This window comes from Geotrypetes seraphini, chromosome 4, assembly GCF_902459505.1.
Source record: "Geotrypetes seraphini chromosome 4, aGeoSer1.1, whole genome shotgun sequence".
Taxonomy (NCBI): Eukaryota; Metazoa; Chordata; class Amphibia; order Gymnophiona; family Dermophiidae; genus Geotrypetes; species Geotrypetes seraphini.
In genome coordinates, this window is record NC_047087.1 from 151835499 (window position 1) to 151858850 (window position 23352).

At 44.8% G+C, this 23352-nt stretch overlaps 1 protein-coding gene across 10 annotated transcripts in view; it reads left to right on the forward strand.

Moving 5' to 3' along the window:
• CBFB (core-binding factor subunit beta) overlaps positions 1–22343 on the forward strand; it is a 650211-nt gene extending 627868 nt beyond the window's left edge. For 6 of the 10 annotated variants that reach the window (XR_004539111.1, XM_033940717.1, XM_033940716.1 and 3 more), the window contains one exon: positions 21634–22343. Coding sequence is in view for 5 of the 10 variants with exons in the window: in XM_033940723.1 (XP_033796614.1) it covers positions 21634–21699 (66 nt within the window). In the remaining 5 variants the exon portion in view is untranslated. Of the gene's footprint in view, positions 1–21616 lie in introns of all 10 variants that reach the window. The other 4 variants (XM_033940718.1, XM_033940724.1, XM_033940719.1 and 1 more) reach the window with 3 other exon arrangements.
• The last annotated feature ends 1009 nt before the right edge of the window (positions 22344–23352 follow it).

Below are 23352 nucleotides of genomic sequence, written 5' to 3' on the forward strand. Positions count from 1 at the left end.
GTTCCTTGGCAATCCTCAGCTTTCAGCAGATCAGGTCTGGTCCCTCCGGATCTGATTCCCGGTTCTTCTGACGTACTGCTTCCGACTGCTTGTCTGGATGCACTTCCAGGTAACTGAGTCTTTCTTGGAAACACCGACAAGAGAGTCCAAAAACAGTTACTGGGAAAAAAAACCAAAACGTTTTTTTTTTGTTGTTTTTTTTTAAGTTCTCAACAATCACCAGCAGGAGGCACTAAATCCCACTCCTGATACCACTTGTCACACTCCCGATACCGGGTTCCTAGTAGGGCTACCGGGTAGTGTGCAAAAACACAAATCCTGGCGTGCCTTCCAAAGGTGAAAGGCCCTGCTGGTGGTAACACTGTCAGGAAACACAAAATCAGGATAACAGAGTTCCTCAAAAATGGTAGAGCTTTATTTAACAATGGCGTTGTAGCCAACAATGTAGCCACTGTTCCAAAGTCCAAATCAAAAAAGATGAAACAAACACAAAACAGCTCAGAGGGTTTGGCTACTGTCAGCCTAAGTCTTCTGAGCAGCCCTTTCTTCAGGGTAAGTATTTAACAGTCTCACCAGGTTTTCCACACCCAGAGGAAAACAATAATTGGTAAGTTTTGTCACTGGCAATAAGTCAATTTGACTTAGCAAGCACACTGTGTTGGCCTGAGTTCAAACAGGCTTCCCCTGCCAAATCAGGCAAGCTGGCGGGGGTGGGGAGTTGTTGAATCCACTAAGTAAAGCTGCCAGAGAATGGCCCCACAATCCCAAACCAAGGATCTTCTGTGGATTCAGCCCCACAACTCCCACTGAAACAATCAGTAGCTAAACTTTCCTTAGCACAGAAGAAAAAAAGGAAAACAAAAACATAGTTCACAGTCCTTCAAAACACTGGAGAATTCCTCTTAAGTGAGCTTTGGAAATGCTCACACACACTGTCACAGCCAGCACAAGTCCCACATGCACCAAAACACAATGCAGTTTTGAAAGAGAAAAGGAAAAAGGAAAACTCAACTTTCCTCCATGCTGACTTCTTCAGACTCCCAGGTAATGTCCATGGCTTCCTCTGTTGTAGGCAGTCAGGCAGGCTTGCCAGAGGGGAATCATCCAGATCTCTCATTCCCGTGTTTGGACTTGGGAGCACCTGGCCACGAGTCTCCTTCCTCTGCTGGATCCAGACTGCCTTTGCTAAACTAGCTCTCAGAAAGCCCTAACCTGAGTGGGGGATGGGCAGGCTTGTGCTGAGCCTTCTGCTGCTGCTCAATTAACTTCAGCAGTGAGTGCTAGAATGGCTAGGAGCTTGTCTCCTAGAGTATACTTTGCTAGGAGCTATACTAGGCTTAGAGAAGTTAACTACCTCCGCCTGTTTCCCCTCCTCCCAGGGCTCCTGCTCTGGGGCACTCTTGCTAGGGACAGAGTTTTGCGGTCTGCTGGTAAGAGAGCTGCTGCATTGATCAGCTCTCTTCAAGGTTAGGTTTTTTTGTCCTTTCCCTGGAACAAACCTAACTACAGTGCCGGGTTTGTGACAATCTGTAGATAGAGAGCAGATAAAATACATCAAGAGAGGGAGGGAAGGGAAGAAGAAAGGAGACCCTGGCAGATTTATCAGAAGACAACCAGAGCCTGGGACCACAACACGATTTGAATAATGACCAGACAACAAAAGGTAGAAAAAATAATTTTATTTTCTGTTTTGTGATTACAATATGTCAGATTTGAAATGTGTATACTGCAGAGTCGGTGTTAGACAGCAGGCATAAACTAGGACCTAAAAGAGAGAGGAAAGTCTTTTTTATTTATTTTGTTTACATCACAGAGCCGGCGTAGGATTGGAGAGGTTGTAACACTATACTTTTTATTAAGGTGCGCATTTAGCGCATGCTAAATCGGTTAGCGTACCTTAATAAAAGGACTTATAAGTATCTCAATTTAAAATTTGGCCCGTGACTATGTTTTGGATTTTGGCCCCTTATGTGATTGAGTTTGACCAGTGGCGTACCTAGGGTATGTGGCACCCGGGGCCCATCATTTTTTGACACCCCCCCCCATGTAAAAAAATATTTTTTTGTAATGACCATGAAACGGAATAAATGGTCAGAATAGAAACAGGCAGTGAAAATTTTCTTATATTCCAAACATAACATAACATAAATTATGTCTGAATTGTCATGACATCAGAAGTACATATGGAGTAGTTGCAGGTGATGCTTGGGACAGTTCTGATTGTGTTAGTTCGGTTTTATGTGTTTTTTGAATAGAAGGGTTTTTATTTCTTTTTGAAGGTTTTGCAGTCTGTGGTCGATGTCAATTGGTTGTAGAGTTGGGGGTCGAGTGTTGCAGCTCGAATGGCCAGGAGGTTGTCGAACAGTTTTTTTCTTTTGACGTTTTTGGTTGGAGGGTGTGTGAATGGTGCGTGAGTTCTCCTATGTCTGGTTGAGGTGGATTGAATTATTTAGCTGAAGAAATTAGTTACCCCCTCATCCCACACACATTAATTCTCTTCCATTTTTGTTCCCATTATAAAAAACACTGATAAGTTCCCAGAAAAAAAATACATTAAAATAAGAAGTGAAAACAAAGGCCCCTACAGATGAGAACATAACATAAGAATAGCCTAACTGGGTCAGACCAATGGTCCATCATGCCCAGTAGCCCATTCTCATGGTAGCCAATCCAGGACACTAATACCTGGTCAAAACCCAAAGAGTAGCAACATTCCATGCTACCGATCCAGGGCAAGCAGATACTTCCCCCATGTCTTAATAACAGATTATGGACTTTTCCTCCAGGAATTTGTCCAAATCTTTCTTAAAACCAGCTACACTATCTGCTTTTACCATAACTTCTGGCCACTTCAAGTTTTAAGTTTAGATCTTTCCTTCAAACAGAGACCTTGCTAGATGTCAAATACAGCACAAGGTAACTTCACATGGACTTAGCTGTGCAGGAAATGTGAATCTCCTCATAAACCCACCATATAGTGCAAAAATGTGCAAAGGTCTGTTTTTTTCTTTCGATCACTACATAGCCTAATGCCACACAAGCAGCGCTGTTACAAACATATTCTGTAGGTCAATGCTAAGGATAATAAAGTTTCCTTCCTTGGACCAGAAGGAGATACTGATAAACCACTGGAAGAGATCCCAAAACAACACCCAAAGACCCACTCAGTGTGTGAACCAGTTAAGTGGAGTGGACTAACTGGCGGGTGGAAATGGGCCCGGAGTTTGCTCAGCAGAATTTCCCAGACCACTTCTTCCTCTCAACACATTGACACGCTGCCACCACCACCACTAGGAACACCTCACTGGGTAGGCCAGCTATGCTATAAACTTTATAAAACACATTATTATATTTTCTTATAATATAGTTTAACTGAACTCTCTGACATCCTCAGCCTTTCCATTCACAAAAATAGAAGGAAGAAAAGTTCCCATTTCCTGCTGTCTCATGTCCCCGGCCTATACAATATTTTTTTTCTGCAGACCCTTCAAAAGTCTGACCAAATCCTCGTTTCACTTGCATTATAAAGTACTGAGGATGCCATCTCTCCCCAATCCCAGGTCCTAAAGTCTAAGACAGTAGCGCAAACTAATGCTGCCAGATTCAGGAAAAAAAATTTCGATTCGATTCAGCCTATTGAATTTGGTTTTTCAATTCGATTTTCCTGCCCAGTTGGGTGATTTTTTTCAAAACTCCTGGTGGGCTTTATAGCTTTTTCACCCCCTTTGGCTTCTCCTAATCACACTGGCGCTTTGGTGTAAATAAAATAAAGAAACAAAAAGGACTTTTCCTCTCTCTGTTAAATCCTAGCTCACGTTTGCAGTCCAACACCAGCTCTGGCAGGATACACATTTCAAATCTGACATATTATAATCACAAAACAGAAAATAAAATTAATTTTTCTACCTTTTGTTGTCTGGTTATATTTCAAATCTTGTTGGTCCAAGGCTCTGGTTTTCTTCTGATAACTTGGGATCTCCTTCTTTCTTCTTTCTGCATGCTAACCATCCATCTGCCAACTCTGTCCTCCCTTTCCATTTCCCTTCCCTCCCCAGGAAGTCTGGTATCTTTCCTTTTTTTCATCTCCCTCCACAGATCCACCTTTTCTTAACTACCCTTTCATCCGGCATCTCTCCCTCCTTCCCCACCACCCGAGTCCACCATCTCTCCCTTTCTTTTCCCAATTACCCTCCTATGCAGTATCTCTATCCCTCCTCCACACCATCCCTTGTGTCCAATTTCTCTCCCTTTCTGTCCCTTCCCTCCCTAAATCCCATGGTCCATCATCTCTCTCCCTCTCCTCTATTTTCAGACCCATTATTTCTTCCTCCCCCCCCAAAGTTTGGCATATGCACGTCTCTTTGAACACCCCCTTCCCTCCGTGTACTTCTAAACCAAGGTCCCCCCCAAGGCACTGTCCCCCCTTAAAGGTCTCCTGTCCCCCTTGAAGGCCTGCACCCCCCTTGAAGGCCTGTCCCACCTCCTTGCAGGCCTGTCCCCCCCCTTGTAGGCCTGTCCCCCCCTTGAAGGTCTGCACCCTCCCGAAGGCCTGCACCCCCCGAAGGCCTGTCCTCCCCCCCTTGTAGGCCTGTCCCCCCCTTGTAGGCCTGCCTTCCTGTCCCCCCCTTGAAGGCCTGTCCCCCCCCTTGAAGGTCTGCAACCCCCCCCCGAAGGCCTGCACCCCCCCCAAAGGCCTGCACCCCCCCAAAGGCCTGTCCCCCCTCTGAAGGCCTGTCCCCCCTTGAAGGCCTGCACCCCCCTTGAAGGTCTGCACCCCCCGAAGGCCTGTCCCACCCCCTTGAAGGCCTGTCCCACCCCCTTGAAGGCCTGTCCCACCCCCTTGTAGGCCTGTCCCCCCCTTGTAGGCCTGTCCCCCCTTGAAGGCCTGTTTCCCCCTTGAAGGCCTGTCCCCCCCTTGAAGGCCTGCACCCCCCCGAAGGCCTGTACCCCCCCAGGGCCTGTTCCCCCCTTGAAGGCCTGTCCCCCCCCCTTGTAGACCTGTCCCCCCCTTGAAGGCCTGCCTGCCCCCCCTTGAAGGCCTGTCCCTCCCCCTTGAAGGTCTGCACACACCCCCAAAGGCCTGTCCCCTCCCCCTTGAAGGCCTGCCTGTCCCCCCCCCTTGAAGGCCTTCCTGCCTGTCTGTCACCCCCCTCCTCCTTGAAAGTCTGCCCGCCCGCCCCACCCCGAAGGACCGCTCGCCCCTGGCCTCCCCGCACCACTATGAAGCAGCACTACCTATGCTCCCGGCCTTGCCGTTCAGTCCCCCCACCACCACCCCCGAAGGACCGCTCGCACCACTGACCTTCCTGCACCACCTATGAAGCAGCCGCAGCAGGATCCCGACGTACAGCGATCTCTGCGCTGCTTAGGCTCTGCTTCCTGCACCGCGTTCCCGCCCCTCCCTCTGACGTCAGAGGAGGGGGCGGGACCGCGGCGCAGGAAGCAGCGCCCAAGCAGCTCAGGTATCGCTGAAGTCGCGATTCCTGCTGCTGGGCTGCTTCACAGGTTGGTGCAGGAAGGTCAGTGGGTGCGAGCGGTCCTTCGGGGGTGGTGGGGAGGGAATTAGATCGGCAAGGCGGGAACACCCCCTCATGGCTGGCACCCGGGGCGGACCGCCCCTCCCGCCCCCCCCCCCCTTAGTAAGCCCTGAGTTTGACACACCTGGTTATAGAATGTCTCACCTATTTACTGGAAAAGAGCTTACCAGGGTAAGTACATAATCTCCTTTTCTCACTCAAATGCTCATTCAAGTTTGCACTATTACATTTTACACTTTTATCTAGATCTTTCATCCATTATGCTGTTTTCACAATATCACATTCATTCAATCTATTTCAATTGCATACTCACACTTTACATACTTCCATAGGACCCCCAAAAGAAGGTTGTCAATAACCAAAACACGGACCGTGTCGAGTCCATACTAGTGCTGTGCCTGATTCACGATTCGAATCGATTCACTGATTCACTCCTCCCCATGCCTTCAGATTGCAATGGGGCTTTTCTCCTTCTTTCACTGTCACTGTTTTTTTTAATTACATTTTTTTTAAACGTACCCTCCCGCTGCTATTTAGGCCTCTGCCTAGACCAGGAACAGACTCTCGTTCATCGCTACCGCGGCCGGAGTAACCGAAACAGGTGATTTTCTGTGCATATCCTGCAAGCCATTTGTTCCGTCTTCACCATGGCCTCTCGTTCCAGCTCCTGCTGTGGCTCGGATGTGGTGGAGATTATCACTCTCGCGCTCTGTCCTGTTAAGTGCCCAGGATGCATCAGGATGAAACGCCACCGGAATTTCAACAACAGTTCAGTGCTGCCTCCTTTTACTAAACCGCGCTAGTGGTTTTTAGCACTGGGAGCCACGCTGAATGCTCCACGCTGCTCCTGATGCTCATAGGAACACTATGAGCGTCGGGAATAGCGCAGAGCATTCAGCATGGCTCCCGGCGCTAAAAACTGATAGCGCAGTTTAGTAAAAGGAGAAAGAATTTGCTTCATTTTCTTCCTGCGCTAATTACAGGAGCAAGTCAAAACCCTTAGCAAATGAACAAAATAAACCTGCAGAGGTATTCCGGAAAGTCCTAATAAGTGCCATGAAATTTCCAGATTCTCAGCAAGAATGGGAGAAGGGGTTCAAGGCCCAGCAACCTTCTCTCCAGGTGATTGCTAAAAAAAGTTAAAGAAGGATATGTATTCTCGACCTAGAAAGTACATTCATGCTCCAGTCCAGAGCCTGCAGAATATGGCTACATCAACATTTTGGAAAGGGCAGAGAACACATGTCGGTAAGTCTTAGATGATATGGATATGTTTGGGTTACAAGAACTCAATGATGAGCTTGTAAAACTGGGATGTGGACAGTGGGTGAAAATATGATGAAGACCATTGAAGTGTTGGAGCGGCAGTGCTATGAGACTATGAACCATGCTATAGAGACTGGGAAAGGGCTAGGTATAGAGTATGATGAAGATGTGATCTGTAATGTAAGGAAGGAACCAACATGATTTGAATAATGAGCAAACAACCAAAGGAAGAAAAAATAATTTTATTTTCTGTTTTATGATTACAATATGTCAGATTTTAAACGTGAATCCTGCCAGAGCTGGTGTTAGACCACAAACACGAGTTAAGATTTAACAGAGAGAGGAAAAGTCTTTTTTGTTTGTTTGTTTTGTTTACACCACAGCACCAGAGTGGGTAGGAGAGGGCAAAGGGGGTGAAGAGGCTATAAAATAAACCCACCAGGATGTTTGAAAAATACACCCAATTGGGCAGGAAAATCGAATCGAATTGAAAAATCGATTCAATAGGCTGAATCGAATCAAAAATTTTTTTCCTGATCGGGCAGCACTAGTCCATACCACAAAACTCTTACTGTGCTTTATATGGATTTACAAATTGATCTGCATCACTTTTAGTTGTGAAGACGTTTTAATAAACTTTCAGATCAAGATAATCAATTCCACAGTTTTGTTTTTTACTCAGCTTCTAAGTCCACCATTTCCAGGTGTATCCCTATGGCCATTTCCGCGGCTTATGTGGCAGCCGGAAAAAAGCCCCCCCCCCCCCTCGTGGTGTGGGCTCATTCTACCAGAGGTGTTTCGTCCTCTTGGGCAGAGTCATCGGCTGTTTCTCTGGACAATATTTGCAGGACTGCTACCTGGTCCTCCTTTGCATATGTTCACCAAGTTTTACAGGGTCAATGTGGCGGCCAAGGGATGCTTCTTTTGGTGTCTCTATTTTGGAAGCAGGCTCATCAGTCCCACCCTGAATTTTCGGGACTGTTCTGTTACATTCCATTGGTCCCGGAATAAAGTGGGATTGTACAAGAATGTAAGATTAGGTTCTTACCTTTGCTAATTTTATTATAAATCCACACTTCAATCCGGGAACCCGCCTTATACCTTGCTGATTCGTCAATTGTCTGCCTTTACATATACTGGTAAGCTGGATTTCTATTTTCTGACCAGCCTTTATAAGAGTGCCATAAGAATTAGTTTGGGGGGTCCCTAATGATAGTGCAGGCTGTGTCTCATTGTAGCACTGTTTTGTCATTCAGGTTTCTAATGTTTTATAACCTGTTCTCTCCTTTTTCATTATTGCATTTGTTGATATGAGCAGAATTGACTTTATTTGTTGGGGGAGTTGTGTCCCTTCCCCTTTCTCTCTTGTTCTTATCCTCTACAGATGTTCCTGGCTGCTTAAGACTAACTGATGTTCACAGGGACAGTGATGTGGTAAGGGGGAGGGGTTTAAGCCTCTAGTTTGAGGCTTCCTACAAAGTCCTGGCAGGTAGACAGAAATAACCCACTGGTCCCAGAATAAAGTGTGGATTTACATGAAAGAAGATTAGCAAAGGTAAGAACCTAATCTTTCTTTCCTACCAAAAGATTTTATTGCTGGTCTTCATATGTATAACCAGATGAAGGTTTCATTTTTTTTTGAAAAATATCTTTTCAGATTAGTTCAAGTTACAGAAAAAACATTACTGATTTGGTTATACTATTAGAAATATATAGATAAATAATTATGAAATTATTGTGAGGTGAGGTGAACTATCCAGTTTAATAGGTTAATCATTCATATTTGGATATTTTTTCTGCTGTACTTTATTGAAAGGAGAAAAATAATCATTACCTTAATAACAATTTAAATTGTTTAACCAAAGCAACATTATAGCATACGTATTATTGTATTTGCTTAAACATCTATGTTAACTAATGTGGTTAATCAAAATTTCTTGTACAATCCCTCTAGTCTGGACTGCAGGGTTATGTATCTTGGACAGCCAAGATCTGTAGGAATCTATTAATAAACTTGAGCCCCTCCAACTAAGTCCATCTCCTGGAGCATGCTCCCTGAAGTCCAGTTTTGTATTCCTACAGCAAAACTGTAGCAGTGAAGGAAGCGATCAGAGACAAGAAAACTTTGTTTAAGGAATGGAAAAGGTCAAAAACGGATGAAAACTGGAAAAAGCAAAAACAGCATTAACGCAGGTGCCATAAAGTGGTAAAAGGGGCCAAAAGAGACTACGAGGAAAAAATAGCCAAGGAGGCTAAAAACTTCAAGCCATTCTATCAATATATAAAGGGGAAACGACCCGCAAAGGAAGCGGTGGGACCATTGGATGACCGTGGAATAAAGAGAGTGCTAAAGGAGGATAAAGCAGTCGCTGACAAACTCAACACATTTTTTGCGTCTGTATGTACCAAAGAGGATATACACAGCATACCGGAACCCATCAGGCTATATGCTGGAAACGAAGACAGGCAACTCACAGGGTTGACGGTCAGTCTAGAAGAGGTATGCAGACAGATCGATAGGCTCAAGAGCGATAAATCCCCGGGACCGGATGGCATCCATCCGAGGGTTATCAAGGAACTGAAAGGGACTATAGCTGAACTGCTTCAACTAATAGCCAATCTGTCAATCAAATCGGGAAAGATTCCAAAAGACTGGAAGGTGGCGAATGTTACACCGATCTTCAAAAAAGGTTCGAGGGAAGATCCGGGAAACTACAGACCGGTGAGTCTGACCTCGGTACCGGGAAAGATGGTAGAGGCGCTGATAAAGTACCGCTTCATTGATCACCTTGATGGACACAGTCTGATGAGGACCAGCCAGCATGGTTTCAGCAAAGGCAGATCTTGTTTGACGAACTTGCTGCACTTCTTCGAGGGAGTAAACAGGCAGATAGACAAGGGCGACCCGGTCGACATTGTATATCTGGATTTTCAGAAGGCGATCGACAAGGTTCCAAATGAACGATTACTTCGGAAAATTGTGAGTCATGGAATCGAGGGTGAAATACTCATGTGGATTAAAAACTGGCTGAAGCATAGGAAACAGAGAGCGGGGGTAAATGGAAAATACTCGGACTGGAAGAGCGTCACCATTGGGGTGCCACGGGGCTCAGTGCTTGGACATGTGCTCTTCAACATCTTTATAAACGATCTGGGCAACCTCAATTAAATACTTGGGGGTCTGGATTCCTAGAGATATTACGTCTCTATAAAAGCAATATCTCCCCCTTAGTGGTTGATACTCTACAAAGGCTACAAATTTGGACTACCTTTCCCCTCTCAGTGGTGGGACGGGTAGCTTTGTATAATATGGTGCTCTTTCCCAAATGGCTGTATAGTTTTCAGGTACTTCCATTATTATTATCCCATACTCATAATGTTCAACTTACCAAAGGTTTACAACGTTTCCTATGAGGGGACAAACGACCTCGCCTGATACTTCCTCGGATGTGCCTACCTAGGGAAAGGGGAGGGTATGGCTTGCTGAATATTCAATGGTATGACTTGGCATGCCAGATGAGACACATTAATGATTGGTTTAGAGGTACCTCTTGTTTTACAGCTACCTCATTAGAATTATCCTTGTTGGCTCCGTATCATATTAGTTATTTGTTGCATGTCTCTGATCTGACTCTCCACCCGGTGGTGGCACAATACCCTATTTTTGCCCCTGCTCGGTGGACGTGGTGGTGGCTTTGTAAATATGCTAAGCTGTCATCTGTGGTTTCTATGTATCTGCCCATTCAGGGCAACTGTGCGTTTCAGCCTGGATTGCGAAAGGACTACAATATCTCTTTCAATTGTTCTCGGAGGATGAAAAGCTGGTATCCTTTACCTCTTTATGTCGTACATTTGACTTACCTGCTACTGATATTTTTGCATATTATCAGCTACGACATTATGACCACTCTTTACCAGCTGGACACAACGGAGGACAGCCGTGAAGCCCTTTTGGAACTCTTCATCCTATCAGCTCAACAAATGATTCCTCTTCAGTTTCACCTTTTGAACCTCCGACATTGTCAACAGGGCCCTAATTTGGACATTCTGGCGGCATCCTGGGCGGAAGATATTCACTGCTCTTTGACAGCCCAACAAGTGCAGCAAGTCATAAAAAATATCAGGAGGGTCTCATCCAATGTTCTCCATTGGGAATTACAATTGAAGATTGTTCTGCAGCTTTATATTTCACCTGAGCGGGCCTCACAGATGGGTATCACCCCAGTCCATAATTGCCCAAAGTGTGCTCAGGCTCACGCTTCTTTGGGACATATGCTTTGGAATTGTCCATGCATTCTACAGTTTTGGAGTAGCCTTCCACAATATACTACATCTCTGTGGGGCCGGCGATGGTCTCCTGTGCCCAGAGAACTATTTGGATATCAGTGTTCTCCCCAGGGCCTTTCAGCCAGGCGCTACGCCAGGCTCATTTAGATGACTGCCCGGCTGTCATCTATCGCAAATCCTGCTGCTGCCGCTCAACATTAAAAAACAAACAAAACAAAAAAAAAACACCTCTCACCGACTTGAAGACACAAACTCAGTGATTTTTATTTATTTCACAGGCAGCTGCCTTAGCCCGTAGCAAACTCATGCTTCGGGTCTCTAAGGTGTGCGTGCCGGCTTCCCTTCTCTTCCCTCCGAAACCGGAAGTTAAGTCCGGGCTAAAGCAGCTGCCTGTGAAATAAATACAAATCACTGCCGATAAGCACGGGACGGCACATCAGAAGCCGATCTGAAAGGCAGTCCTCAGGTTGCCTCCAGTTTTGCTCGGGAGGGTTACTGAGCTATTTTGCTGTTTTTTTAACCAGGCTCTGTCCTCTGATTGGGTATGTTCCCTGTCTCCAGAAAGCAGAATAATCCTGCTGTGTTAAGTGTAAACAACACCTCCCACAAAGCTGCTGATAATGCATCTGCTCAGATTGTGTGGCTGCAGTGAGTCTGGGACTACTCTGGGAGGAAAAAAAGGTGTCAAGTTCCCTTCAGTTCCAGAAAACAGGGTGATCAAGACCACGTGGGGGGGTTTCTGCCTCGGGAAAGTTTAGTTTTTGGTCTCTTGGATTGTTACTCGGTTTGTAATGTCATTTTTTTCTTGAGAGGGAGCAGAATCCGAGTTGTGCCTCTGCCACTTGAATTTCCTAGCGAAGGAAGGGGGTCAGTTGCTCTGATCTTTCCTAAGTCACAGCAAAAGCCCATCGAGCCCCAAAAGAGGCAGGACAGCAAGTCATTATTAATCAGTTGTATGCATCTATGGGTAGCAAAGAGAGTTTTCTCACTGGGTTCCAGTGCTGTTTGCTATTTGAACTGCAGTGCTTAAGGTGTGCAGCTCAGAAGAGAGGTGTTTATTTTGTGGGTTTAGAAAAAAAATCATATCCCTTACAATACAGGGAAAAAATCTTGGCAAATCATCAGAGCTGCTACTTGAAACTCCTACAATGGTATGATTTTGAAGTGCAGGGATTTTCATGCTGTGCATTGTGCACAGATGTTGGTATGAGTTAATGATTGCGCAAACTGGGCTATGTGCACGGCTGCTGTTTCCAAGTCCTGCAAGAAGGTAGAGTTGTAGTTCCATGACAGAAATCGAGTTTTCTTTGGGTTCTTTTCAAAACTTCAGGCCAATAAAAGTTTGTGGGTGCTTTCTCTTTGATAACTGGTACACCACATCCATCATGAAACTAAGAGCACTGAGCACACCACATCCATCATGAAACTAAGAGCACTGAGCACTTTCTCTTTGAAAAAGTCATCCAAGAAAATAAATATTCCCATAGATTTAAACCTTCCTTTTCTGGAAACAGCATCTGGGTAAACAGCTTAAAAAATTGCTCTGGGACTAGGTAAAATAAGGATTGCCCGGATCCCACAGACCTCACACAACTCTATGGCATGGGGTCTGCAGGGCATTTTAACACCCGCAGACCTCACAGTTCCCGCTCACCCTTGAGGTAAGCAATTTTTTAAGGATGTGAGGTAGAGATTCGCGAGGTTCATGGGACTGCAAGATCCTCGTTTTACCCAGTCCTCTAGGTTTGTGTGTTGTCACTATGCATGTCATGCACAAAATACATATTTTTTTGTGGTGTTTTGGGGGACACGAGTGACTAATTATACTTTTCTTGGGTCTCTTTTTGGTATCAAACAAAGTTGTTCCTTAAGGATCTTTTTCCTGTACATGTTCTTGCCCTAGATGGAAACACCAGGGATGGACTGTCATAGGAAAGGAAGGGCAGAGAGGGTGGACAGTGGATGCAAGGGTCAGAGAGAGGGTGGACAGTAGATGGAAGGGGTAAAGAGCGAGAGGGCAGAGGCTGGGTAGAAGGGGCAAAGAGAGATGATAGATGTTGCATGGAAGGGAGTGAGGACAAACGTTGAATAGAAAGAAGAGAGTGAAGAGAAAATGATTAAAGCAGAAATGACTAAAGGTAGAAAAAAAAATTTGTTGCTCTACATAGAATCAAGTAGTATTGTAACTATTGATTAAAGTTTATACATAGGAAATGGAAATAAGGCAGTTTTTTGAGACTAAACCCCTTTCCTTAGGTCAGGACAGGATACCATAACAGCTTTATACTGTACTGTCTTGAAGAAAGATTTGGTCTCTGAAAGCTAATTGAAAAATGGATTAGTCCAATGAAATAGTATTTTCTTATTTCTCATTATTTGTTTTATTTCTATTTGTTAATTTGTAAAGTGGTGATCGTTATATATCAGTTTTTTCAAATTTACATCTACTGTCTTTATATTTTGCACAGTAATAGGGGACATGTGTCACTGTTTCTGTGGTGTTGCATTGTATGCAGTCTGGTTTCTTGGTTCAGTTTAACTTTTGTCTACATATTTCTATTTTTAGTTTGTGATTATTCCATATTGGGCGAGGGTATATCTGTTCTGTGTGTATAAAAAGGACATGGCTTTCTGTTAGCAATGACTGTACAGGATCAATTGACTGTGCAGGATCTGGCTTTAGTTTTACAATGCGTGTGTTGGTGTTCTAGTGCTCACTGCAGTGTTTAAGATTCTGCCTTTTCCTAGGTGCACCCTTGTTGTGTGACTCATAGATTATTACTAAAAATATCTTTTTTATATAGAGAAGGGTTTAAAAAAATGATCAGCAATGGCTGTCGTATATACTAGGTACGTCACAGGATTTAATGACCCTATTCTTACTTTACTGTTGACGTAGGCGTTGTCTCCCCACTACAACCACACACACCCACTATAAAGAATTAAATTAAAGTTGTATTAACAAGCAGCTTTCAAATGACATTATAAGCAAATAAAAATAAAATATTTTTAATACATTGCTAATTATTACCTGCATCTTTACCTAAACTGTTTTGCCCTAGCTCTCACTTTGATCTTAATCTGCTACTTTATTATTTTGCTGTAGTGCAATCACACAGGTCTCCTTCAAGGCTCAGTAACACCTCTCCATAAATTATGTGGAAGAGGTCTGGAAGTGGGGCTTGCATCTTTTTCATATCCTCAGTGAGACCTCAGGAAGGAACCTAGTGATCAAAACATTATTAGAGGTGCTGTAGAGCTGTTTCTTGTATGACTGGATGAGCTATATTTATCTTTTTTTTCTTAGTTGTTTAAATTCATGCAGAAATAAATGGCTAGATTGAACCCAATGACTTCATTAACGCATTTCCCTTTTTTAAACCTCTATACCACTTGAAAGAGGGCGCATATCTAATTATTCACTTCTAGAATTGGATACTTCTTAAATTTAGCACAGGTGTCAAACCTTAAAAAAGGAAGTCATATTGAGCATTGGAAAACAATAATAATTAACTAATAAAAATAGTACACATTTAGGGCTCATTTTACATAGGTACGCTACCGTTTTAAACGCACGCACCAAATTAGCGTGCCCTACCTGAAAAATTACCACCTGCTCAAGAGGAGGCAGTAGCGGCTAGCACACGGGGCATTTTAGCGCACGCTATTCCGCGCGTTAAGGCCCTAACACACCTTTGTAAAAGAAGCCCTTAATTTTCCCCACTACCAAATTTCCCCACCCCGCCCGGCTACTTTTTCATGCCACCCGGCTGGAAAAAATTTCTGGGGAGAACACTGGATATTTTTGCATCACCGAAACTGAAAGGGATGACAGCTTTTGTGACATAGGTGCTACTTATGGGCAAGAAAGCCATCTTGATGAGCTGGCTGTCCCGGGACCCTCCATCTTATAGTCAATGGAGATCCTTGATGATTGTGCATGCCTCTTTGGAGCGGAACCAACTTGGTAATCTTGAACTGGGCCCTGGCCATCGCTTTTGTCAGATTTGGGAGCGTTTCTGGATGGACCTTACTTCCCATGCCCGCAGTAGATTACTGAATTTATAAAGATGATCACATGCTACATGGTGTGTTTATGGACAATAATTCTATGGACGTGGGGGGTATAGAGTGGGAATGGGGGTTAATTTGTGCACATGTAAGAGAATTCTGTTTGCATTTCTGTATCAAAGCAGCTCCTGATTGGTGAGGCCTGACTTTAGTACAGGAAGAGGTGATCGGAGCATACAGCGAGTGATTTCTTTCACTCGCCGGCACTCCAGCTGCCCTCTCCTGCCTCTCCAGCTGTCCTCTCGTGGCCGGCTGTTCGCAGTTGGAAAATACCGCGAATGACCGGGACCACGAACCGCCGACCGCGAATGACTGGGGGAACACTGTACTCCATGCCACCAGCATTTTCTGCACGATTCCCTTCACTGAAGATTGAGCCAACAGTGCCTCAGGTCACTAAGACCACTTCTCTACCCTCAGATGGAGTGGTAGTCCTGCAGGATGTTCAGGACAGGCAGGTGGATTTTATTCTTACTGTCTTTTTGATTCGGTGGCTGCCGGAGTAAGGGTGACAGCAGCCTCATCCTTTGTCACCCGAGCCTGCATTCCAAGCTTCGCCATGATCCTGAGGGTGTAGTCCTCCAGTAGCTTGATTTTCAGGTTTCCGGAGTGGATTATCTGGCGAACGCCTTATATGACATAATGCAGGTCCTTGCAAAGCTGGGAGATTATTCTTTGTCCACCAGGAGATTGCTATGGATATATCAGTGGTCGGGGTATTCTTTCCACAAGGCCACCCTGAGCAGACTGCCTTCTCTAGGCCTCATTCTGTTTGGTCAGGGGCTGATTGACCTTATGGGCAATGTGCAAGACCGTAAGCTTAAGGTCCTACTGGGCAACAAGCCTTGCACCACTAGGAGTGCAGAGTGACCTAATTTTCATTCCTTCAGATGCCCTCAACAGTGCTCTGGTCCCCAGACTTCAGGTCAAAGCTTCAATTCTTCGTCCAGGCTCCACTTTGGGGCTTTTGGCCCAGCTTCCCCGTATCGGAGAGCATCTCCTGGCTTTTCTGGCTGGTGACCTTAGATCTTTGGGTCCTAGAGGTCCTATGCGGCGGCCTCAATCTGGAGTTTTACCGGCATCTGCCGGCCATCTCTCTGGATTCGCCTGCGGGGCACCCCATGAATCTTCTACAGGTGAAGTTCACGGTTCGCAGGCTACTGGTTATTGCAGCTATTGAACCCATGCCAAAGGATGCCTTAGCCTCTGGGAAATGCTCAATATACTTCTTCAATGCCAGTCTTCGAAGCTCAGAGGCCAATCCTGGACCTGAACACAATTAATACGGTCCTGAAAGTCCCGTGCTTCTAAATGGAGACACTGAGATCGGTTATCATGGCAGTGGCGCCAGGGGAGTCTTTGGCCTCCCTGGATCTCCTGGAGATTTATCTTCTTTTCCCATCTTCTAGGGCACAGGAAGTTTCTGAGGCTCCATGTTTTGGAGCAACACTTACAGTTTGCGGCTCTTCCATTCGGCCTGGTTTCGGCACCCAGGACCTTCATCACGGTCATGGTGGTGGTTGCTGCCCACCACCGCTTTCAGGGTATCATGGCCCATCCATACCTGGTCGACTGTCTGATCAGAGTTCCCTCTAGCGGAGGGGCACCAGGCAGTACAGCAGGTAGTCCAATTGCTGCAACAGACTAGGGACTCAACCTAAGAACAAGCCACCTCAAACATACACAGGACTTTGAGTTACTGGGGGTTTGGTCTCACAGAACCAGGAACCAAAGGTTCCTTCCAGAGTCTCGGAAAATAAAGATACATCAAACAATTCAAGGAATGTTAATGTTTACTGCTACCTTGGCCTAGCAATAGTTGCGGGGCCTGGGACACCTGATTGCGATGATTGCTGTGGTCCCGTGGACCAGGGCTCGGCTGCATGGACTACAGGAGTCACTGCTGTATCAGTAGAGTCTATAGCAGGACTCATTTTCAATGCCGCTGTCTTGTAGGGCAGTGGCATTCAGCAGCATGCAGTGGTGATTGAACCTACTGATCCTGCCTCTGAGGGCCTCAGACTTGGTGACTCTTGCCACGGATGTGAGTCTCTCCTTTTGGGGAGAGAAGTCTGTATGGTGGCCACGGTTCAGGACCGGTGGTCTCCCTCCAAGAGCAGGTGGTCGATCGATTGCCTGGGACTGGGGTCGTTTCCAGAGGTGTCTCCATCAGCAAGCTGTCCGTATGTTTTCGGATGATGTGGCGGCTGTAGCCTAAGTCTGTAGGCAGGGAGGCACCAGGAATCCTTTTCTGGGCCTGGAAGCTCGGCTGTTCTTTTCCTGGGCAGGAAAGCACCTAGTGACTCTGTCCGTGACTCCCTTAGTGGGATGAAGGACACATTCAAGCGGTTCTCTCAGTCGTCAGACCCTGTTTCCAAGAGAATGCTGTATCTCCTGACGGGCGTTCAAGTGCATTGTGCATCAGTGGAATCGATCAACGTTCGACCTCATGGCGTCTGCCAAGAACATGAAGGACAGATTTCAGCCGTTGGTGGGAGGTCAGCAGTGAAGAACTGGATGCTCTGGTGCAAATGTGACCTCGAGGCGGTCTCCTTTTCGTTTTTTCCTCCGTGACCCATAACAAGGTATGTCATATGCTGTGTTGCAGCTCACGGGGACATGATGATCTTGGTGACACCTATTTGTCCACGGAGACCCTAGTAGGCCAATCTAGTCCGGCTCCGCCTAGGTCAAGGACTCTGGCTTCCCTGCCACTCTCGCCTTTTCTCTCGGGGTCCAATCATGCTGCAAGATCCGGATGGCCATGGTCTTACGGTATGACTTTTAAGCGCACAGCCTTGTAAGCCAGAGTCTATTCGACTGCAATCCCTTCTACTTTTCTACATTGCTGCCTATGCATAGGCCTGGGGTGTTCCCAGGTTCTGTGTTCCAGATCTCAGGTGGATCACTCGGGTTCCACAGTGGCACAGGTTCTGGATTTCCTACAGGCTGGCCTAAAGCAGGGGCTTCCTGTATCTTTCCTTAGGGTGCAGATCTTGGGTCTTTCTTGCTTGGGTCCTGTTTCGCTCAGTGGCTTATTTGTGTCTCTTCCAGACATTGTCAATTTCTTGCAGGGTGCGATTCAGCTGAGGCCTCCTTTGCGGCTTCCTTGTCCGATGGGGAATCTGCATTTGGTTCTCCAGTCGCTGGACCATCCTCCCTACGAGCCTCTTGAACACGCTCTCCTACAAGATCTCACCATTAAGACTATTCCTTTTAACGGTCTCATCTGCCCATAGGATTTCAGAGCTTCAGGCGCTTTCTTGTGGATCACGGATTCTGCGGTCATCTTTCGAACGGTGCCCTCCTTTCTCCCGAAGGTGGTTTGTTTGCCTTGTAAATCGGGAGGTTTGTCTCCTGGAGTTGGTTCCTTCAGGGTCCAAGTCCATGGACAGAATCTTGCGGTCCCTGGCTGTCTGTCATCTTCTGAGTTATTTGGAGGCCACCATCAATTTTCATCTTGCGGCTCATTTTTTAGTGCTTCCGGGCCCTGCCCATCAGGGTAGGGCCACCTCTAAGGCTACCATTTCCAGATGGATTTGTGCTGCCATTTGTGCTGCTTATTTTGCAGCAGGGAAAAAGCTCCCCTTGGGGTAAGGGCTCACTCCATCAGAGGAATATCTTCCTCTTGGGCTGCATCCACTGCAATTTCTCCTGAGAAGATTTGCAGGGCATCTGCCTGGTCTTCCTTGCACACTTTTGCCAAGTTCTACCGGATTCATGTGGTGGCTAAGCAAGATGCTGCTTTTGGGGTCTCCATCCTGGCGATGGGCTTATTGGGCCCTCCTGATGTTCTGGGACTGCCCTGATACGTCCCTGCAGTCCAGACGGATTGTACAATAATGAAAGATTAGGTTTATACCTCTGCTAATTTTGTTTCTTGTAAATCTCCACTGTAGTCTGGATACCCGCCCGGTTTCTGTCCAATTCACAGATCGCCTGACCAGTAACTGGTAAGCTGGATTTCTCTGAAAAGCATTGCTGAGAATGCCATCCTTCCCTTATGAAGAAGGGTTAGAGGGGTCCCGGATGGTTGCCCCCTTCTGATTATACAGGCTATGTCTCCTTCTAAAGTTCTTTAAGGTTTATTGGTCAAATTGAAAGTTCATGCTGTTTTACATTTTCAATGTTGCTGTTTTGAATTTATTAACATGCAGAATTAATTGTGTAGCGGGGAGTTCCCCGTTCCCCCTCTTTCTCATTTGTTTCCTGTTTCTCAGGTAGCTCTTCCTGGCTGGGTTACTGACTGGACTTAAGGGAGCATGCTCCAGGAGATGGACTCAGGGGGAGGGGATCAAGTTTGTTAATTGAGATTCCTACAGATCTTGGCTGCCCAAGATACATAACCCTGCAGTCCAGACTACAGAGGAGATTTATAAGAAAGAAGATTAGCAGAGGTAAGAACCTAATCTTTTGATCTTTAAAAAAAAGACATAGAATATCAGCCTGCTCCAAATATGAAAAACTTAAAATACTGTCTTCTGTAACTCACTCATCTTCTTGTTTGTTCATAATATAGAAAAGAAAACCATGCTTTACTGCTTTATTGGTTCCCAAATGATTTCTCAATTTGGAATGAATGAGTCCAAAGGAAGAGAATATTCTTTCTATGCCAGTAGAAGAAGCTACTGCTGTTAAAAGTGAAATCATTACTTCAGCAGCCTCTAAATCTGAGTGCTTAATAAATGATCTCCACCAGTTCATTGGTTTATGTTTATTGAAAGCTTATATACTACTACTATCAAATGGTTTGGTTTGATATAACAGTGGAGGGTAGCCACACAAAACTCGGTCCTAGATTTTAAATGAACGGATTTTAGTACCTAAAAAAAGAGCTGCTAGGATGGGAGGGCATAAGGGATTTGGAAAAACAGTGGTCTAAGCTGAAAGGAGCAATAAAAATGGCTACTGACCTTTAAATGAGGAAAATAAATAAAAACAAGAGAAAAATGAAATCAAAATGGTTCTCTAAACTTGTGGAGAAAATAAAGGCAAAAGAGCTGGCGTTTGTGAAATATAAAAATACCCAAGAAGAAGAGTACAGAAAGGACTACCAGGTGAAACTGAAAGAAGCCAAGAGAGAGATACATCTGGTGAAAGTGGAAGAGTAAATGACTAGAAATGTAAAAGAGAGAGACAAAATTTTTTTAGATATATTAGTGAAAGCAAGATGAAAAATGGAATTGTGAGACTAAAAGATGTTATGTATCGATATGTGGAGAGTGATGAGGAAAAAGCAAACAGGTTAAATAAATACTTCTGTGTTCACAGAAGATCCTGGAGAAGGACTGAGATTGTCAAAGTTGCACATGAGAATGGAGTAGATACCTTGCCGTTTGTGGAAGAAAATGTTTATGAACAACTTGAAAAATTGAAGGTGGACAAAGCAATGGGACCAGACGGGAACCATCCAAGGATATTGAGGGAGCTCAGAGAGTTTCTAGTGGGTCCTATTAAATATTGTTCAATAAATCTTTGGAGACAGGAATGATTCTTGGGGATTGGAGAAGAGCGTTATTCAGAAAAGTGGTCGCAGAGATGCAGAAAACTACAGGCCGGTAAGCTTCACTTCGGTTATTGGAAAAATAATGGAAGCGTTGTTGAAAGAAAGGATAGTGAAATTCCTAGAGGCAACATGGTTTTACTAAAAGTAAATCATGCCAAACAAATCTGATTGAATTTTTTTATTGGGTGACCAAAGAATTGGATCAAGGGCATATGCTAGAAATAATTCATTTAGATTTCAGCAAAACCTTTAACATGGTTCCTCATAGAAGGCTCTTGGACAAACTAGACAGGCTGAAGTTAGGACCCAAAGTGGTGGACTGGATTAGAAACTGGTTGACGGACAGACGCCAGAGGGTGGTGGTTAATGGAATTTGCTTGGAGGAAGGAAAGGTGAGTAGTGGAGTCCCTCAAGGATCAGTGCTGGGGCCGATCCTGTTCAATATGTTTGTGAGCAACATTGCCGAAGGGTTAGAAAGAAAAGTTTATCTTTTTGCGGATGATACCAAGATTTGTAACAGAGTAGACACCGAGGAGGGCATGGAATACATGAAAAAGGATCTGCAAAAGTTAGAGGAATGGTCTAATATCTGGCAACTAAAATTCAATACAAAGAAGTTAAGAGTGATGCATTTGGGGATTATAAATCATAAAGAGGTGCTGGGAGGTGAGAGGCTGATATGCTCTAGCTCTCTCTCTGAGGTGGGAGAAGTATGTGCTCAGAAGTGTTTGGATTTCTGCAACTCCCAGATTGCGGGAAGGGATTGAACACCTAGCATACTGAATCCTCCAGGGACTAACGGAAGGAAGATTATTGAAGATGAAAACCTAATCTTCCATTTTCTTGTAAGAATAGTTGGCATGTTCCTTTTTTGATATCTTTGATATGATAGTTTTCAAGCAAACCAGATTTATTGACTGACTTAAGTCACATATGTAACCCTAAACAGTATTTCTCTTGATACAGGGAAGAAGACAAGACCCTAGTCCCGGATCCAACTTAGGAAGTGGTGATGACCTAAAACTACGTTAACCAATCAGCAGAAGCATAGGTCTGCACATTATGCATTGCTTAAAAATGGCAAGGAAAAAATGAATCGAGGACCAGAAACTGTGATAACTGGGGTATACTACGGTTTGTTTCCTGATCTGTGGCAGTTACTGCTATGGTTTGCACTATTTGCTACAGTATACTTCTTATTTTCAGCATGCAACTAGTAGCACTTGGTGAGACTGTTATATAATTTTCTATGCAAACTTATTTTGTTGGCGCTATCTTATGAAATGGAAATTGTGCAGCTGTAAAACTAATTTCTCTCTTGATTGTGTGATTTAAAAAATTAGGTTAAATGCTTTGTCAATCCAAGAGTTATTTTTTCCCATTTAGTTCTTGAAGTGCAAAGCTTTAAGACCTGAAACTTTCTGTAACATTGTGGTCAATTGCCCCCTCCCTTTTTTTTATCTATGCAATTTTGAGTACTTTGAGATTTTCTTTTGTAATTTGTCCTAAAATCTGCAGTATATGTTTAAGAGCTTATATGTTTAAATCCTTATATCACTTCACTGGCTCCCTATCTGACTTCACATACAATTCAAGCTCCTATTGCTGACCTATTGTTCATTCTGCTGGCCCTCAATCTCTCTCCTCTCTTCTTTCTCCTTATATACCTCCAAGAGAACTCTGTTCCTCTGATAAACTGCTCTTAGCTATACACTTCCCCCTCCCCATTCACGGTTTCCACACTCGCGGCTTCACAAATTCACAATTTTTTTTTTTTTGGGGGGGGAAGAAAATCCATATTTTATCACATTCCCGCCTCTCTCCCGCCTTACTCCCGGCATCCCAGCCTTACCTGGTGGTCTAGCAGGCTTTTGGGGCAGGAGCGATCTTCCTACTCTCCTGCCCCATGTAGATCGCCAATAGGAAATGGCTGCCTTGAGCTCCCGCCATAGTCTCAAGAGACTACAGGAACTCACAGCACTCATTTTCTATTGGAGATCTGCATGGGCAGGAGCGTAGGAAGATCGCTCCTGCCCCGAAAGCCTGCTAGACCACCAGGTAAGGCTGGGATGCCAGGGGGAAACGGGTGGGTCAGAGCCGGACGAGAAGATATTTGCGGTTTTTCTTCATTTGCGGTCCAGCTCTGCCCCTATCCCCTGCGAATACTAAGGGAGAGGTGTACCCTTCTCCACTGCCAATTCCAGACTTCATTCCTTTCATGTAACTGCCCCCCTAAGCCTGTAATAAATTACCTGAGTTTGTCTGCCAAGCCCCTTCCCTTCTTTAAAAGCAGACTGAAATCCTTCCTTTTTGATATCGCCTTCAATCGTACTCCTCACTGCCTACCAACCTAGCCAGCAGATTAACCGTTTCCCTTAACTGTATCCATGACATCCTGTTTGTCTTGTCTGTTTAGATTGTAAGCTCTTTAGAGCAGGGATTGTCTTCTATGTGACTCTGTACAGTGCTGCGTACATCTGGTAGCACTATAGAAATAAGTAATAGTAGTAAGAGCTGCTGATGTTAACATTATCTGTAAACTAGCTTCAGTTTTCTGATATGCATACATGTATGTGTTAAAGCTGAATATCCTTTTCTAAACTGGTTTAGTCCATTATACTACCTGTAGAAATGTTTTGTCTGTTTATTAAGTAGATCTGTATTTATTGTCATGCTGATAAATTC